This window comes from Oncorhynchus masou, chromosome 11 (assembly GCF_036934945.1).
Source record: "Oncorhynchus masou masou isolate Uvic2021 chromosome 11, UVic_Omas_1.1, whole genome shotgun sequence".
Classification (NCBI taxonomy): domain Eukaryota; kingdom Metazoa; phylum Chordata; class Actinopteri; order Salmoniformes; family Salmonidae; genus Oncorhynchus; species Oncorhynchus masou.
In genome coordinates this window covers 18,915,691-18,935,486 of record NC_088222.1, presented here as the reverse complement: position 1 = coordinate 18,935,486, position 19,796 = coordinate 18,915,691, and the positions used below count along the sequence as shown (strand labels likewise).

General features: G+C 42.5%; 1 protein-coding gene across 5 annotated transcripts in view; it reads left to right on the top strand.

Moving 5' to 3' along the window:
* The window catches only part of LOC135548261 (ras-specific guanine nucleotide-releasing factor 2-like), a 70,405-nt gene that overhangs the window by 31,669 nt on the left and 18,940 nt on the right, over window positions 1–19,796 (top strand). For 3 of the 5 annotated variants that reach the window (XM_064977663.1, XM_064977659.1, XM_064977664.1), the window contains 14 exons: window positions 719–808; window positions 922–1,175; window positions 1,295–1,374; window positions 5,984–6,177; window positions 6,355–6,464; window positions 8,769–8,887; window positions 9,068–9,231; window positions 9,394–9,460; window positions 9,629–9,765; window positions 9,942–10,024; window positions 10,160–10,408; window positions 10,777–10,869; window positions 18,905–19,464; window positions 19,629–19,796. The exon at window positions 19,629–19,796 is cut by the window's right edge and continues 60 nt beyond it. In XM_064977663.1, the coding sequence (XP_064833735.1) occupies window positions 719–808; window positions 922–1,175; window positions 1,295–1,374; window positions 5,984–6,177; window positions 6,355–6,464; window positions 8,769–8,887; window positions 9,068–9,231; window positions 9,394–9,460; window positions 9,629–9,765; window positions 9,942–10,024; window positions 10,160–10,408; window positions 10,777–10,869; window positions 18,905–19,464; window positions 19,629–19,796 (2,368 nt within the window). The remainder of the gene's footprint in view (window positions 1–718; window positions 809–921; window positions 1,176–1,294; window positions 1,375–5,983; window positions 6,178–6,354; window positions 6,465–8,768; window positions 8,888–9,067; window positions 9,232–9,393; window positions 9,461–9,628; window positions 9,766–9,941; window positions 10,025–10,159; window positions 10,409–10,776; window positions 10,870–18,904; window positions 19,465–19,628) is intronic. The other 2 variants (XM_064977660.1, XM_064977662.1) reach the window with 2 other exon arrangements.

Genomic DNA, 19,796 nt, shown 5'->3' with positions numbered 1-19,796 from the left:
GCGTTTTGCCAGCAGCTCTTCGCAAGCACAGCGCTGTTTATGACTTCAAGCCTATCAGCCTAATGTCTGGTGTAACCGATGTGAAACGGCTAGCTAGCGCACTAATAGCGATTCAAACGTCACTCGCTCGGGGTAGTTATTCTCCTTACACTGGCAATACTATAGTGCCTATAAGAACATCCAATAGTCAAAGGTATATAAAATACAAATGGTATAGAGAAAATAGTTCTATAAATACTATATTAACTACAACCTAAAACCTCTTACCTTGGAATATTGAAGTCTCATGTTAAAAGGAACCACCAACTTTCATATGTTCTCATGTTCTGAGCAAGGAACTCAAACGTTAGCTTTTTTACATGGCACATATTGCACCTTTACTTCTCCAAAACTTTGTTTTTGCATTATTTAAACCAAATTAAACATGTTTCATTATTTACTTGAGGCTAAATTTATTTTATTGATGTATTATATTAAGTTAAAATAAGTGTTAATTCAGTATTGTTGTAATTGTCATTATTACAAATAAATAAATAAAAATCGTCCGATTAATCGGTATCGGCTTTTTTTGGTCCTCCAATAATCGGTATCGGCATTGAAAAATCATAATCTGTCGACCTCTAATAGACACACACACACATACGCACACACACACACATACCCACACAAACATACACACACACTCACATGGATCTGACTGTTGACTGTGTTCTTCGAGATCGTACTGTTGAATAAGGACAAAGAAAGGATGCTGCCTTGCCAGACTAATGAAGAGGAGGAGGATCCAGACATTAAAAAGATCAAAAAGGTATCAGCAATTGTCTCTACGGTATTCGATTACTTTTCCCTCAAGGTTTTGATAGGTATTCTGACCTATATTTATGTGTGTATTCTGACCGGTGTGTCCTGTCTCCCCTCCAGGTCCAGAGTTTCATGCGAGGCTGGCTGTGTCGGAGGAAGTGGAAAATCATTGTCCAGGACTACATCTGTTCTCCACAAGCTGAGAACATGAGGAAGAGGAACCACATTGTATTTAACATGGTGGAGGCAGAGACAGAGTACGTATGCCAGCTCTCTGTCCTGGTCAACTTCTTCCTCAGACCACTACGTATGGCCGCCAGCTCCAAGAAACCTCCCATCAGCCACGATGACGTCAGCAGCATCTTCCTCAACAGGTAACACACATGCATATGAAAGCACGCACACACACGCAGACTACAATGTCAGAAGCATCTTCTTCACCTGGTAGGCCTGAGATCTCAACTACATCTCTTCTTCTTCTCTCTGTCCTCAGTGAGACCATCATGTTCCTCCATGAGATCTTCCACCAGGGGCTGAAGGCTCGGATAGCCAACTGGCCCACTCTGGTGCTGGGTGAGTAGAGTGCTTAAACAGTGGGTTATTTAATGCTGAACTCTTTGATTATCAATATGGAATCGTCCTGCGACCTGTTCTATCAATGTATTGTATTTCTAGGATCTGTGCATGAATCTAGCTATGAACAAAAATATGAATGCAGCAAGTAAAGGTCCAATGTTTCATGAGCTGAAATAAAAGATCCAATGTATTTTTGATACACACAAAAATGTGTGCACAAATCAAATCAAATGTTATTGGTCACATACACATGGTTAGCAGATGTTAATGCGAGTGTAGCGAAATGTTTGTGCTTCTAGTTCCTACCATGCAGTAATATCTAATAAGTAATCGAACAATTTCACAACAACTACCTTTTACAAGTGTAAAAGATTGAATAAGAATATGTACATATAAATACAGTGGGGCAAAAAAGTATTTAGTCAGCCACTAATTGTGCAAGTTCTCCCACTTTAAAAGATGAGAGAGGCCACTACTTTTCATCTTCTCCACTACTGTCCCATCGATGTGGATAGGGGGGTGCTCCCTCTGCGGTTTCCTGATGTCCACGATCATCTCCTTTGTTTTGTTGACATTGAGTGTGAGGTTATTTTCCTGACACCACACTCCGAGCCTACCACTGTAGTGTCATCTGAAACTTGATGATTGAGTTAGTGGCGTGCATGGCCACTCAACCATGGGTGAACAGGGAGTAGAGGAGAGGGCTGAGAACGCACCCTTGTGGGGTCCCAGTGTTGAGGATCAGCGGGGTGGAGATGTTGTTTCCTACCCTCACCACCTGGGGGTGTCCCGTCAGAAAGTCCAGGACCAAGTTGCACAGGGCGGGGTCGAGACCCAGGGTCTCGAGCTTAATGACGAGTTTGGGGGGTACTATGGTGTTAAATGCTGAGCTGTAGTCGATGAACAGCATTCTTACATAGGTATTCCTGTTGTCCAGATGGGTTAGGGCAATGTGCAGTGTGATTGCGATTGCGTCGTCTATGGACCTATTGGGGCGGTAAGCAAATTGGAGTGGGTCTATGGTGTCAGGTAGGGTGGAGGTGATATGATCCTTAACTAGTCTCTCAAAGCACTTCATGATGACGGAAGTGAGCACTACGAGGCGATAGTCATTTAGCTCAGTTACCTTAGCTTTCTTGGGAAAAGGAACAATGGTGGCCCTCTTGAAGCATGTGGGAACAGCAGACTGGGATAGGGATTGATTGAATATGTCCGTAAACACACCAGGCCACAACTTTGGAAGTATGCTTGGGGTCATTGTCCATTTGGAAGACCCATTTGCAACCGAGTTTTAATACTGATGTATTGAGATGTTGCTTCAATATACCCACATCATTTTCCAACCTCATGATGCCATCTATTTTGTGAAGTGCACCAGTCCCTCCTGCAGCAAAGCACCCTCACAACATGATTCTGCCAACCCCGTGCTTCACGGTTGGGATGGTGTTCTTCGGCTTGCAAGCATCCCCCTTTTTCCTCCAAACATAACGATGGTCATTATGGCCAAACAGTTCTATTATTGTTTCATCAGACCAGAGGACATTTCTCCAAAAAGTATGATCTTTGTCCCCATGTGCGGTTGCAAACCGTAATCTGGCTTTTTTTATGGTGGTTTTGGAGTAATGGCTTCTTCCTTGCTGAGCGGCCTTTCAGGTTATGTCGATATAGAACTTGTTTTACTGTGGATATAGATACTTTTGTACCTGTTTCCTCCAGCATCTTCACAAGGTCCTTTGCTGTTGTTCTGGGATTGATTGGTACTTTTCACACCAAAGTACGTTCATCTCTAGGAGACAGAACGCGTCACCTTCCTGAGAGGTATGACGGCTGTGTGGTCCCACGGTGTTTATAATTGCGTACTATTGTTTGTACAGATGAACGTGGTACCTTCAGGCATTTGGAAATTGCTCCCAATGATGAACCAGACTTGTGGAGGTCTACAATTTTTTTTCTGAGGTCTTGGCTGTTTTCTTTGGATTTTCCCATGATGTCAATCAAAGAGGCACTGAGTTTGAAGGTTGGCCTTGAAATACATCCCCAGGTACACCTCCAATTGACTAAAATTATGTCAATTCGCCTATCACATGCTTCTAAAGCCATGACATAATTTCCTGGAATTTTCCGAGCTGTTTAAAGGCACAGTCAATTTAGTGTATGTTAACTTCTGACCCATTGGAATTGTGATACAGTGAATTATAAGTTAAATAATGTCTGTTAACAATTGTTGGAAAAATGACTTGTGTCATGCACAAAGTAGATGTCCTAACCGACTTGCCAAAACTATAGTTTGTTGACAAGATATTTGTGGAGTGGTTGAAAAATGAGTTTTAATGACTCCAACCTGAGTGTATGTAAACTTCCGACCTCAACTGTATATAGCATTCTGTTGGTGGCAATTATTTTGTATGGTAATTTACATTGAAAAACTCAAGTGTTGAATCAAATGTTGTTTTTTGTACCAGTTCATAAACCATGTGCCATGGAATCGGTACATCAAAAATCTTTGCAACCAAAATTTTGCAACCTGTATGGTGCAGCTGTCAACATTTTTGTCCTCAAATGAAGCTGGTATATTAATCTATTTATCTCAATTCCTTTCAGCCAATTTGTATATTTAATATATGGCAGACAAAGCAGTCTCTACCTTCTCCCTTTTCCACTTGCCTCCTCCATGTGGTAATGCTGCAATCAGTTGGTTGTAAGTTTGGATTGAACAGACATTCTCATATATTCGATAGCTGCATATGTGACATAACTCCACAGTTTATATTAATAATATCAGTAATATATACATTTTAAACCATTTTTTCAGTAAAGAATGTTTTTTTATTCATCAGTAAATTTGAGTTTAACCATAACATTTGTTGTAATATTTGTTCTATCTTTTCTGGAGGATAAAACTGAAAATGTAACCAGCTTTGTATGGCTTGTTGAAGAAAGGGCGATACTTTAAACAAAATGTAATTTTCAATTAGTCAGAAATGAGAAATTGTAATCTGTATAAAGGCAAAAAGGCAAATTTTGAAGAAAGCATGGGCCTTTCTTTATAATCTACTGGAGAACCATTTGGGATTTAAGTTTAACCAATGTATGACTTAATCTTTTAGTGAGAGGTTTAAAGCTTTAATATTTAATCATTTTAGCCCGCCAAATTCATATTCATTATATAAATAGGCACATTTAATTTTGTCTGACTTAGCATTCCAAATAAAAGGAAATATTGTTTTATTTATTTAAAAAACGAGTTGTCTGGAGTAGGCCGAGCCATTAGTAAGTAAACTGTGATAGGACCAAAGAGTTAATCAATGTGGGTTTTCCATAAATAGACAAGTATTGACCTCTCCATGGTTGCAGAATCTTATCTATTTTTGCAAACTTCCTATTGAAATTGATTGTGGTAAGTTAATTTATAATTTTTGAGATATGAATACCAAGTATGTCTACTTCACCATCCACCCATTTTATTGGTAAACTACAAGGTAGCCTCCATATATCCACTAGTTCTAATGTAGCCATGATATTTGTGATGTCCTTAAGTGCTTGAGGGTGAATGTTTGTAGTGGGAATTCCTTTACGAACCATTGAGATACTTAAAACCATATTATAATCTCCCACAATAATAATAGATTAATTTGTTGCTTGTGAGCTCAATAGATTATAATATATATTTTTTCAAAGAAGCGTAGTTCATCATTATTTGGCCCATATAGATTAATTAACCAGATCGGTTTTTGGTCCAATAGCATATTTAAAATAATGAATCTCCTCACCAGGGTCTTGACCTGGCTGCAGTTCGGTGTCGTAACCGACTTCAGTGGGAAAATGCTCACCTTCGATGGCCTGAGAAGTGTTCTCTTCGCAGATTAATCTCGGTTTTAACTGTACCGGACAGATGGCAGACAATGTGTATGATGTCGTGTGGGCAAGCGGTTTGCTTATGTCAACATTGTGAACAGAGTGCACCATGGTGGCAGTGGGGTTATGGTATTGGCAGGCTAGCCTAAGCTACATACACAATTGCATTTTACTGATGCCAATTTGAATGCACAGAGATACCATGACAAGATCCTGAAGCCCATTGTCATGCCATTCATCCACCGCCATCACCTCATGTTTCAGCATCATAATGCACGGCCCCATGTTGCAGGGATCTGTACACAATTCCTGGAAGCTGGCCTGCATACTCACCAGACATGTCACCGATTGAGCATGTTTGGGATGCTCTGGATTGAGGTGTACATCAGCATGTTCCAGTTCCAACCAATATGCAGCAACTTTGCACAGCCATGAGTGGGACAACATTCCACAGGCCACAATCAACAGCCTGATCAACTCTATGCGAAGGAGATGTGTCATGAGGAAAATGGTGGTAACACCAGATACTGACTGTTTTTATGATCCACGCCAATACCTTTAATTTTTTTAATTTATGACAAACAGATGCAGATCTGTATTCCCAGTCATGTTAAATCTATAGATTAGGGCCTAATACATTTCCTTATATGAACTGTAACTCAGTTGCATTTATATGTTTTAATATTTTTGTTCAGTGTAATTTATTACGTGTGTATAATGTGTAGTAATGTCTCTCTTGTTCTCTCTCTAGCGGACCTGTTTGACATTCTGCTGCCCATGCTGAATATCTACCAGGAGTTTGTGAGGAACCACCAGTACAGCCTGCAGGTCCTGGCCAACTGTAAACAGAACAGAGACTTTGACAAGCTGCTGAAGCAGTATGAGACTAATACTGCCTGTGAGGAACGCATGCTGGAGACCTTCCTCACATACCCCATGTTCCAGGTAAAACACGCGCACGCTCGCACACACACACACACACATCCAGACCTTATTAACCTTCGACCTTTAACCCCTCAACTTCCACATCTACCATATGACCCAGACCTCCTCTCTCCTCACATGTAGAGCTATATGTCGCCTGACTGACAGACAGTCAGACATCTTTCCGATGTGTTTTAGATTCCTCGTTACATCATCACTCTCCATGAGTTGCTGGCACACACACCTCATGAGCACGTGGAGCGCAAGAGCCTGGAGTTCGCCAAGTCCAAACTAGAGGAGCTGTCAAAGTGAGTGTGGATAATGTATCTGTTAATGTACAGTTGAAGTAGGAAGTTTACATACACTTAGGTTGGAGTCATTCAAACTAGTTTTTCAACCACTCCACAAATGTCTTGTTAACAAACTATAGTTTTGGCAAGTCGGTTAGGACATCTACTTTGTGCATGACACAAGTCATTTTTCCAACAATTGTTTACAGACAGAATATTTAACTTATAATTCATTGTATCACAATTCCAGTACTTCAGAAGTTTACATACACTAAGTTGACTGTGCCTTTAAACAGCTTGGAAAATTCCAGGAAATGATATCATGGCTTTAGAAGCATCTGATAATTTACATAATTTGAGTCAATTGGAGGTGTACCTGTGGATGTATTTCAAGGCCGACCTTCAAACTCAGTGCCTCATTGCTTGACATCATGGGAAAATCCAGAGAAATCAGCCAAAACCTCAGAAAAAAAATTGTAGACCTCCCAAGTCTGGTTCATCCTTGGGAGCAATTTCCAAACACTTTAAGTTTTTGCATCTGAGCTCTTTGAGTGTGCGGCTCTCCTTTTTTTTAAATGCCTGAAGGTACCACGTTCATCTGTACAAACAATAGTACGCAAGTATAAACACCATGGGACCACGCAGTCGTCATACCGCTCAGGAAGGAGACGCGTTCTGTCTCCTAGAGATGAGCGTACTTTGGTGCGAAAAGTACAAATCAATCCCAGAACAACAGCAAAGGACCTTGTGAAGATGCTGGAGGAAACAGGTACAAAAGTATCTATATCCACAGTATAACAAATCCTATATCGACATAACTTGAAAGGCCGCTCAGCAAGGAAGAAGCCACTGCTCCAAAACTGCCATAGAAAAGACAGCCTACGGTTTGCAAATGTCATCTGGTCTGATGAAACAAAAATAGAACTGTTTGGCCAAGATGACCATCGTTATGTTTGGATGAAAAAGGGGTAGGCTTGCAAGCTGAAGAACACCATCCCAACCGTGATTCACGGGGTTGGCAGCATCATGTTGTGGGGGTGCTTTGCTGCAGGAGGGACTGGTGCACTTCACAAAATAGATGGCATCATGAGGATGGAAAATGATGTGGATATAATTGAAGCAACATCTCAATACATCAGTATTAAAACTCGGTTGCAAATGGGTCTTCCAAATGGACAATGACCCCAAGCATACTTCCAAAGTTGTGGCAAAATAGCTTAAGGACAACAAAGTCAAGGTATTGGAGTGGCCATCACAAAGCCCTGACCTCAATCCTATAGAAGATTTGTGGGCAGAACTGAAAAAGTGTGTGCGAGCAAGGAGGCCTACAAACCTGACTCAGTTACACCAGCTCTGTCAGGAGGAATACAGTTTTAAAAATACAGTTTTATATCTTTATGTTTGAAGCCTGAAATGTGGCAAAAGGTTGCAAAGTTCAAGGGGGCCGAATACTTTTGCAAGGCACTGTAGATCATGTAGTTAACAGTAGCTGTGTGGATAATACTGTAGCTTTAGCTAACAGTAGTTGTGTTGATAATGTAGCTAACAGTAGTTTTGTTGATAATGTAATGTAGTTAACAGTGGTTGTGTAGATAATGTAGCTGTAGTTAACAGTGGTTGTGTAGGTAATGTAGCTATCTGGGGTTGTGTTGATAATGTAGAAAACTGTGGTTGTGTTGATAATGTAGAAAACTGTGGTTGTGTTGATAATCTAGCTATCAGTGATTGTGTAGATATTGTTGCTAACAGTGGTTGTGTGGATAATGTAGCTAATTGTGGTTGTGTAGAAAATGTAGCTGTAGCTAACAGTGGTTGTGTAGATGATTTAGCTGTAGTTAATGACAGTGGCTGTGTAGATAATGTTGATAATTTAGCTAAGGGTTGTTGTGTAGTTAATGGAGCTAATAGTTCTTGCGTAAAAAATGTAGGTGTAGTTAACAGTGGTTGTGTATATAATTTAGCTAACAGTGGTTGTGTAGATAATGTAGCTAACAGTGGCTGTGTGGATGTAGCTAAAAGTGGTTGTGTTGATAATTTTGCCAAGTGTGGTTGTGTAGAAAATGTAGCTGTCGCTAACAGTGGTTGCTTAGATAATATAGCTTAAGCTAACAGTGGTTGTGTAGATAATGTATTTTCAGCAAACAGTGGTTGTTTCTATAATGTAGCTAACGTCGGCTGTGTCGATAATATAGCTAATGGCAGCTGTGTAGATAATGTAGCTAACTGTCACTGTGTTGATAATGTAGCTAACGGTGGTTGTGTTCATAATGTAGGTAACAGTAGTTGTGTTGATAATGTAGCTAACTGTGGTTTTGTTGTCAGGATGATACATGATGAGGTGAGCGATACAGAGAACATTCGTAAGAATCTGGCCATTGAGAGAATGATCGTAGAAGGTTGTGACATATTACTGGATACCAGCCAGACCTTTGTCAGACAGGGTGAGTACATATGCGTATTATCACCCACTCACACACCAGGCAGAATACACAGCATTATAAGAAGTTTGCGGGTAACTGTCATCAGTAGTACAGTATGTGTAACCTATGTTTTTTGTTTCCCCGCCTCCCACCAAATATACACACACACACCACCATCCCCCCTCTCCATCTACCCATCAGGCTCACTGATCCAGTTCCCTTCCAGCAATGAACGGGGCATGCTCAGTAAGGTCCGTCTGGGCTCTCTGTCACTCAAGAAGGAAGGAGAAAGACAGTGTTTCCTGTTTACAAAACACTTCCTTGTCTGCACACGCACTTCCGGGGGGAAGCTGCACCTGATCAAGGTGAGAATCAAACACAGACACACATGCATGTACTTTCACATGGTCAAACACCTGCACACAAGGTAGTAGGAAACATTTGTATGTCAAGCAGATTTTAACTCAACTGACCTTCCCTCTATACATGATGTATGACCTCTAACCTCTGCCCTTTGATCCTAACAGCAGGGTGGGGTGTTGACCCTGATAGAATGTACACTTGTAGAGGTGCTGGACATCAGTGATGAGGACTGTAAGTGTCTTTCTTAATCAATCAAACAAATCAATCACCCAATCAACAAGAAGTCTAATAATCTTGACTCTCTGTTTCTCTCTCTCTATCTCTCTCTCTCTCTCTCTCTCTCTCTCTCTCTTGTTCTCTGACTCTCTCTCTTGCTCTCCCCCTCTCTCCCCTCTGTAGACAATGCAGGAAGTCAGGGCTTCAACCACCTGGAGTTTAAGATCATGGTGGAACCCCCTGATGGCCCCGCCTTCTCTGTCATCCTATTGGCTCCCTCCCGCCAGGAGAAAGCTGGCTGGACCAGTGACATCAGTCAGGTAAACACACCTGGGGATGAGGTGCCCAGTCCCAAATCAACTCATACTCCAACTGCTTCTGCAAGCCTCTAACTACTGATTTTGAAAGAGGTTCAGAACCATGGACAGGGACATGTGTCTCACCACTCTTTTCTCCCTCTGTCTTTCATTCTGTATTTCTTTCTCTCTTTTGATAGTGTATAGATAATATCCGCTGTAATGGCCTGATGACCAGTGTGTTTGAGGAAAACTCTAAAGTCACTGTGCCGCACATGATCAAGTAAGAGCTCAAATAAAGTTAAAATGATTTTTTGCCCTTTCCTACACCAGTGAGAGTTTATAATCCCCAGGTTATCCAATTCCCTTCGTCCTCTCTGGGAGATCATGTTGATCTTATTCATACGTGTCCCACCAGGTCGGACGCACGTCTGCACAAAGATGATGTGGACATCTGCTTCAGCAAGACGCTCAACTCCTGCAAGGTCCCCCAGATCCGCTACGCCAGCGTGGAGCGGCTGCTGGAAAGACTGACTGACCTGCGCTTCCTGTCCATCGACTTCCTGAACACCTTCCTCCACACATACAGAATCTTTACTACTGCTGCTGTGGTCATGGACAAACTGGCCGACATATACAAGAAACCCTTTACCTCTATACCGGTCAGGTAGAAAGATATACCATATGAACCAACACACACATACACAAAATGTATCTTCTCATTCATCCATCACTCCTTTATCCATTTTCTCTCTTCCCCCCTCAATCGTCATATATTAGACATGCATGCTGACCATCACCATCTCTGTCTCTTTCACTCTCATTTATCTCCCTCCACCCCTGTCCTCCTCCACTCCCCTCCCCTCCTCCTCTCCTGTCCTCCACTACTCCCCTACTCCACCCCCATCCTCCACTCCTCGCCTACTCCTCCCTTACTCCTCCCCCTCCTCTACTCTGCTTCTCTCCTTCACTTCACTCCTCCACCTACTCTCCCATCCTTTCCTGTGCTATCCTCCTCCTCCCCTCTCCTCACAGGGTTCAGTATCACTCCTCTGATTGTCTGTCCATCACGTCTCTCTGTCCTGACTACAGTTTGAAGATCACACAGCTTGCTGTGGACCAACAGAAGTAACACTCTTTTTTCTTTCATTCCTTTATTTCAGTCCTACAGTAGTTCATACAGTAGATTCTTCATTTCACTCATACAGTAGTTCATACAGTAGATCCTTTATTTCACTCATACAGTAATTCATACAGTAGATTCTTCATTTCACTCATACAGTAGTTCATACATTAGATCCTTTATTTCACTCATACAGTAATTCATACAGTAGATTCTTCATTTCACTCATACAGTAGTTCATACAGTAGATTCTTCATTTCACTCATACAGTAGTTCATACAGTAGATTCTTCATTTCACTCATACAGTAGTTCATACATTAGATCCTTTATTTCACTCATACAGTAATTCCTACAGTAGATCCTTTATTTCACTCATACAGTAGTTCATACAGTAGATCCTTCATTTCACTCATACAGTAGTTCATAAATTAGATCCTTCATTTCACTTATACAGTAGATCCTTCAATTCACTCATACAGTAGTTCATACATTAGTTCCTTCATTGCACTCATACAGTAATTCCTACAGTAGATTCTTTATTTCACTCATACAGTAGTTCATACAGTAGATCCTTCAATTCACTCATATAGTAGTTCATACAGTCAATCCTTTATTTCACTCATACAGTAGTTCATACAGTAGATCCTTTATTTAACTCATACAGTAGATCCTTCATTGCACTCATACAGTAATTCCTACAGTAGATTCTTTATTTTAGTCCTACAGTAGTTCATACAGTCAATCCTTCATTTCACTCATACAGTAATTCATACAGTCAATCCTTCATTTCACCCATACAGTAGTTCATACAGTCAATCCTTCATTTCACTCATACAGTAGTTCATACAGTCAATCCTTCATTTCACTCATACAGTAATTCATACAGTCAATCCTTTATTTCACTCATACAGTAATTCATACAGTAGATTCTTTATTTCAGTCCTACAGTAGTTAATACAGTCAATCCTTCATTTCACTCATACAGTAATTCATACAGTCAATCCTTCATTTCACCCATACAGTAATTCATACAGTCAATCCTTCATTTCACCCATACAGTAATTCATACAGTCAATCCTTCATTTCACCCATACAGTAATTCATACAGTCAATCCTTCATTTCACCCATACAGTAGTTCATACAGTCAATCCTTCATTTCACTCATACAGTAGTTCATACAGTCAATCCTTCATTTCACTCATACAGTAATTCATACAGTCAATCCTTTATTTCACTCATACAGTAATTCATACAGTAGATCCTACATTTCACTCATACAGTAGTTCATACATATATTATTTTATTTCACTCATACAGTAGTTCATACAGTACATCCTTCATTTCACTCATAGAGTAGATCCTTCATTTCACTCACACAGTAGATCCTTCATTTCACTCATACAGTAGTTCATACATTAGATCCTTCATTTCACTCATACAGTAGATCCTTCATTTCCCTCATACAGTAGATGCTTCATTTCACTCATACAGTAGTTCATACATATATTATTTTATTTCACTCATACATTAGTTCATACAGTAGATCCTTCATTTCACTCATACAGTAGATCCTTCATTTCACTCATACAGTAGTTCATACATATATTATTTTATTTCACTCATACAATTGTTCATACAGTAGATCCTTCATTGCACTCATACAGTAATTCCTACAGTAGATCCTTCATTTCACTCATACAGTAGATCCTTCATTTCACTCATACAGTAGTTCATACATATATTATTTTATTTCACTCATACAATTGTTCATACAGTAGATCCTTCATTGCACTCATATGGTAGTTCATACAGTAGATCCTTCAATTCACTCATATAGTAGTTCATACAGTAGTTCATACATTAGATCCTTCATTTCACTCATACAGTAGATCCTTCATTTCCCTCATACAGTAGATGCTTCATTTCACTCATACAGTAGTTCATACATATATTATTTTATTTCACTCATACAGTAGTTCATACAGTCGATCCTTCAATTCACTCATATAGTAGTTCATACAGTAGATCCTTCATTTCACTCATACAGTAATTCATACAGTAGGTCCTTTATTTAACTCATACAGTAACTCATACAGTAGATCCTACATTTCACTCATACAGTAGATTCTTCATTTCAATCATACAGTAGTTCATACATATATTATTTTATTTCACTCATACAGTAGTTCATACAGTACATCCTTCATTTCACTCATACAGTAGATCCTTCATTTCACTCATACAGTAGATTCTTCATTTCACTCATACAGTAGTTCATACATCTATTATTTTATTTCACTCATACAGTAGTTCATACAGTACATCCTTCATTTCACTCACAGTAGTTCATACAGTAGATCCTTCATTTCACTCATACAGTACATCCTTAATTTCACTCATACAGTAGTTCATACAGTATTTCCTTAATTTCACTCCTACAGTAGTTCATACAGTAGATCCTTCATTTCACTCATACAGTAGTTCATACAGTAGATCCTTCATTTCACTCATACAGTAGTTCATACTGTTCATCCTTCATTTCACTCATACAGTAGTTCATACTGTTCATCCTTCATTTCACTCATACAGTAGTTCATACTGTTCATCCTTCATTTCACTCATACAGTACATCCTTCAATTCACTCATACAATTGTTCATACAGTAGATCCTTCATTGCACTCATACAGTAATTCCTACAGTAGATTCTTTATTTCACTCATACAGTAGTTCATACAGTTGATCCTTCAATTCACTCATATAGTAGTTAATACAGTCAATCCTTTATTTCACTCATACAGTAGTTCATACAGTAGATCCTTCATTTCACTCATACAGTAATTCATACAGTAGATCCTTTATTTAACTCATACAGTAGATCCTACATTTCACTCATACAGTAGATTCTTCATTTCAATCATACAGTAGTTCATACATATATTATTTTATTTCACTCATACAGTAGTTCATACAGTACATCCTTCATTTCACTCATACAGTAGATCCTTCATTTCACTCATACAGTAGATTCTTCATTTCACTCATACAGTAGTTCATACATCTATTATTTTATTTCACTCATACAGTAGTTCATACAGTACATCCTTCATTTCACTCACAGTAGTTCATACAGTAGATCCTTCATTTCACTCATACAGTACATCCTTAATTTCACTCATACAGTAGTTCATACAGTATTTCCTTAATTTCACTCCTACAGTAGTTCATACAGTAGATCCTTAATTTCACTCCTACAGTAGTTCATACAGTAGATCCTTCATTTCACTCATACAGTAGTTCATACTGTTCATCCTTCATTTCACTCCTACAGTAGATCCTTCATTTCACTCATACAGTAGATCCTTCATTTCACTCCTACAGTAGATTCTTCATTTCACTCATACAGTAGTTCATGCAGTATGTCCTTCATTTCACTCCTACAGTAGTTCATACAGTAGATCCTTCATTTCACTCATACAATAGTTCATACAGTGGATACTTAATTTCACTCCTACAGTAGTTCATACAGTAGATCCTTAATTTCACTCCTACAGTAGTTCATACAGTGGATACTTCATTTCACTCCAACAGTAGTTCATACAGTAGATCCTTCATTTCACTCCAACAGTAGTTCATACAGTGTATACTTCATTTCACTCCTACAGTAGTTCATACAGTGTATACTTCATTTCACTCCTACAGTAGTTCATACAGTGGATACTTCATTTCACTCATACAGTGGCTCATACAGTACATCCTTTAAAACTAAAATATTGTAACATGAATTGTAATATTCTGTTATAAATAGCACATGTTCAACTTAATGAAAAACAGCTTTTCCCATCTCAAATTACTATAGTAAGTGTCTTTACAAGGTTGACTATTTTGTGAGGGGCAGAGGTTGAACCCAGGTGCAGAGAATGGACCAGATGAGGAATCAACAATTTGAGATAAACGTAAATATAAGGATAACAGTGATACTGGGAAAAACAACCAACACTGGACAACTCACTCTGGGGACGAACACACAGGGAACAGAAATCAAGCTACTGCAAAGCGATATAGAAAACACACCACACAGGGAAATTATAATTAGTAATAGGACACACCTGAGTGTCATTTAATGTCTCCTGGGTGGTCTCTGCCACCCTCCTGTGACAGTTGGAATCATGACAGATTTAATCTTAAATCAGCCATAAATCCCCTTGTGACGGGGGAAGAAAGCTTGCTTTGTGCAACAAGGACGAGTAATTGAATGCAAGCTTCACACAATTTATTTTTTTATTGTTTAAACATTTGTAATGCTCGACCCGCTTAGTTTTCCATCCCAAAATGGCCAAAAAGAGAATCAGTTCACCTGCTTTGACAATATGATCTGACTATTAGATGTTCAATGTTTTAAAAAAAACATTAACACTTGACAGTTATTTTTTTTACCATTTAATCACTAATCACATTAAATACATAATACATCTTCAGAAATGAGTTAGTACTTCAGAAATGACTTAATTTACATTTACATTTAAGTCATTTAGCAGACGCTCTTATCCAGAGCGACTTACAAATTGGTGAATTCACCTTCTGACATCCAGTGGAACAGCCACTTTACAATAGTGCATCTAAATCATTAAGGGGGGTGAGAAGGATTACTTATCCTATCCTAGGTATTCCTTGAAGAGGTGGGGTTTCAGGTGTCTCCGGAAGGTGGTGATTGACTCCGCTGTCCTGGCGTCGTGAGGGAGTTTGTTCCACCATTGGGGGGCCAGAGCAGCGAACAGTTTTGACTGGGCTGAGCGGGAACTGTACTTCCTCAGTGGTAGGGAGGCGAGCAGGCCAGAGGTGGATGAACGCAGTGCCCTTGTTTGGGTGTAGGGCCTGATCAGAGCCTGGAGGTACTGCGGTGCCGTTCCCCTCACAGCTCCGTAGGCAAGCACCATGGTCTTGTAGCGGATGCGAGCTTCAACTGGAAGCCAGTGGAGAGAGCGGAGGAGCGGGGTGACGTGAGAGAACTTGGGAAGGTTGAACACCAGACGGGCTGCGTCGTTCTGGATGAGTTGTAGGGGTTTAATGGCACAGGCAGGGAGCCCAGCCAACAGCGAGTTGCAGTAATCCAGACGGGAGATGACAAGTGTCTGGATTAGGACCTGCGCCGCTTCCTGTGTGAGGCAGGGTCGTACTCTGCGGATGTTGTAGAGCATGAACCTACAGGAACGGGCCACCGCCATGATGTTGGTTGAGAACGACAGGGTGTTGTCCAGGATCACGCCAAGGTTCTTAGCGCTCTGGGAGGAGGACACAATGGAGTTGTCAACCGTGATGGCGAGATCATGGAACGGGCAGTCCTTCCCCGGGAGGAAGAGCAGCTCCGTCTTGCCGAGGTTCAGCTTGAGGTGGTGATCCGTCATCCACACTGATATGTCTGCCAGACATGCAGAGATGCGATTCGCCACCTGGTCATCAGAAGGGGGAAAGGAGAAGATTAATTGTGTGTCGTCTGCATAGCAATGATAGGAGAGACCATGTGAGGTTATGACAGAGCCAAGTGACTTGGTGTATAGCGAGAATAGGAGAGGGCCTAGAACAGAGCCCTGGGGGACACCAGTGGTGAGAGCGCGTGGCGAGGAGACAGATTCTCGCCACGCCACCTGGTAGGAGCGACCTGTCAGGTAGGACGCAATCCAAGTGTGGGCCGCGCCGGAGATGCCCAACTCGGAGAGGGTGGAGAGGAGGATCTGATGGTTCACAGTATCGAAGGCAGCCGATAGGTCTAGAAGGATGAGAGCAGAGGAGAGAGAGTTAGCTTTAGCAGTGCGGAGCGCCTCCGTGATACAGAGAAGAGCAGTCTCAGTTGAATGACTAGTCTTGAAACCTGACTGATTTGGATCAAGAAGGTCATTCTGAGAGAGATAGCGGGAGAGCTGGCCAAGGACGGCACGTTCAAGAGTTTTGGAGAGAAAAGAAAGAAGGGATACTGGTCTGTAGTTGTTGACATCGGAGGGATCGAGTGTAGGTTTTTTCAGAAGGGGTGCAACTCTCGCTCTCTTGAAGACGGAAGGGACGTAGCCAGCGGTCAGGGATGAGTTGATGAGCGAGGTGAGGTAAGGGAGAAGGTCTCCGGAAATGGTCTGGAGAAGAGAGGAGGGGATAGGGTCAAGCGGGCAGGTTGTTGGGCGGCCGGCCGTCACAAGAAGCGAGATTTCATCTGGAGAAAGAGGGGAGAAAGAGGTCAGAGCACAGGGTAGGGCAGTGTGAGCAGAACCAGCGGTGTCGTTTGACTTAGCAAACGAGGATCGGATGTCGTCGACCTTCTTTTCAAAATGGTTGACGAAGTCATCTGCAGAGAGGGAGGGGGGGGGGGGGGAGGATTCAGGAGGGAGGAGAAGGTGGCAAAGAGCTTCCTAGGGTTAGAGGCAGATGCTTGGAATTTAGAGTGGTAGAAAGTGGCTTTAGCAGCAGAGACAGAGGAGGAAAATGTAGAGAGGAGGGAGTGAAAGGATGCCAGATCCGCAGGGAGGCGAGTTTTCCTCCATTTCCGCTCGGCTGCCCGGAGCTCTGTTCTGTGAGCTCGCAATGAGTCGTCGAGCCACGGACCGGGAGGGGAGGGCCGAGCCGGCCTGGAGGATAGGGGACATAGAGAGTCAAAGGATGCAGAAAGGGAAGTGAGGAGGGTTGAGGAGGCAGAATCAGGAGATAGGTTGGAGAAGGTATGAGCAGAGGGAAGAGATGATAGGATGGAAGAGGAGAGAGTAGCGGGGGAGAGAGAGCGAAGGTTGGGACGGCGCGATACCATCCGAGTAGGGGCAGTGTGGGAAGTGTTGGATGAGAGCGAGAGGGAAAAGGATACAAGGTAGTGGTCGGAGACTTGGAGGGGAGTTGCAATGAGGTTAGTGGAAGAACAGCATCTAGTAAAGATGAGGTCGAGCGTATTGCCTGCCTTGTGAGTAGGGGGGGAAGGTGAGAGGGTGAGGTCAAAAGAGGAGAGGAGTGGAAAGAAGGAGGCAGAGAGGAATGAGTCAAAGGTAGACGTGGGGAGGTTAAAGTCGCCCAGGACTGTGAGAGGTGAGCCGTCCTCAGGAAAGGAGCTTATCAAGGCATCAAGCTCATTGATGAACTCTCCGAGGGAACCTGGAGGGCGATAAATGATAAGGATGTTAAGCTTGAAAGGGCTGGTAACTGTGACAGCATGGAATTCAAAGGAGGCGATAGACAGATGGGTAAGGGGAGAGAGAGAATGACCACTTGGGAGAGATGAGGATCCCGGTGCCACCACCCCGCTGGCCAGAAGCTCTCGGGGTGTGCGAGAACACGTGGGCGGACGAAGAGAGAGCAGTAGGAGTAGCAGTGTTATCTGTGGTGATCCATGTTTCCGTCAGTGCCAAGAAGTCGAGGGACTGGAGGGAGGCATAGGCTGAGATGAACTCTGCCTTGTTGGCCGCAGATCGGCAGTTCCAGAGGCTACCGGAGACCTGGAACTCCACGTGGGTCGTGCGCGCTGGGACCACCAGATTAGGGTTGCCGCGGCCACGCGGTGTGGAGCGTTTGTATGGTCTGATACTTCAGAAATGAGTTAGTACTTCAGAAATGACTTTCTTAAAGCAACAAAATAATGAGGGCTTTACAATGATGGTGAAAACTTGGAGAAATGTTGGGGTTAAGTGGGTTCAAATCTTCCTAGAAGTCAGAGGGTGCACAGAGGGAGATGTCATGATGCTGAGCTTTGGCACTTTAGCAAGTTTATATTCATATAAAAACTTTTGGAATTTTGCAAAACATGGAAAACTTGAATTTTCCATGTGGTATATAGGTCACTTAATTAACAACAAGCTCTTAAAATTCAATATTTGTGCACAATTTCTTCCTAAAATATCAAAAGGCACTCATTTCGTGGAATGACCCAGTTGCAGCGGTTTGTCACATGATGTCTTTCTCAGTAGAAATAAGTGTGTCCATTTTTTTCCTTTCTCCTCATCTTCTTCTACCTTTGGTCTGTCCTCTCCTCTTCTTATCCCACGCCTCTCTTCTCTCCTCTCCTCCTCTTAGGTCTCTGGAGTTGTTCTTTGCTACCAGCCAGGGGACGTGGGGCGGCGAGCACTTCAACAACAAATCTCCCTGTCTCTGTCGCAAGTTCTCCTCTCCTCCTCTCACCACCCCCTCTCTCACCTCCTCCCCTGTCCACTCCCGCAAACTCTCCCTCTCCTCCCCCTTCCACTCCCGCAAACTTTCCCTCTCCTCCCCCTTCTCCTCCAAGGCAGGAGTCCTCGACCTCTCCACCCCTTCCTCCTCTGCTGCTAACTCCCCCACCTCCTCCCACCCTCCCTCCTCCTCCCCGTCTCCCACCTCCACCCTGGCTCCTTCAGGGTTCTCGTCCCCCCCTCCCACCTGCAACCGGGCTCCGTCAGGGTTCTCGTCCCCCCCTCCCACCTGCACGCGGGCTCCCAGCCTGCCAACAATCCCGGGGCTCTTCAACTCCCCTCACACCACCTCTCTGGACCATCCTCCCAGTTCTCCGGAACCTGCCCCCCCAACGCTGGAAGACGGAGGAGGAGACATGTCACGCATCGACGCCTGCTGTGGGAAACTCAGACGCAGCATCCGCAGGGGTAGGCTGGCACTCACACACATGCAAGAACACACACACACGAACATACACACACACACATGCAGGAAAACACACACATGAAAATACACACACACGCAGGAACACACAAACACACACACACAAATAACGCACACTTACTGAGTGCCTGTGTATTTTAATTAACAGCTGTTCTGGAGACCGTTTCTCTGGAGAAGTTCCATCCAGAGTCTAACCCTCAAGTCAGCGAGGACCGCGTCCCCCTGACGGAGTCCCCCTGTCGCTCCCCCTCCACACACCGACACATGCGATACAGACAGTCTGGAGGCTCCACGGGGGAGAACAATCGTGGTACGA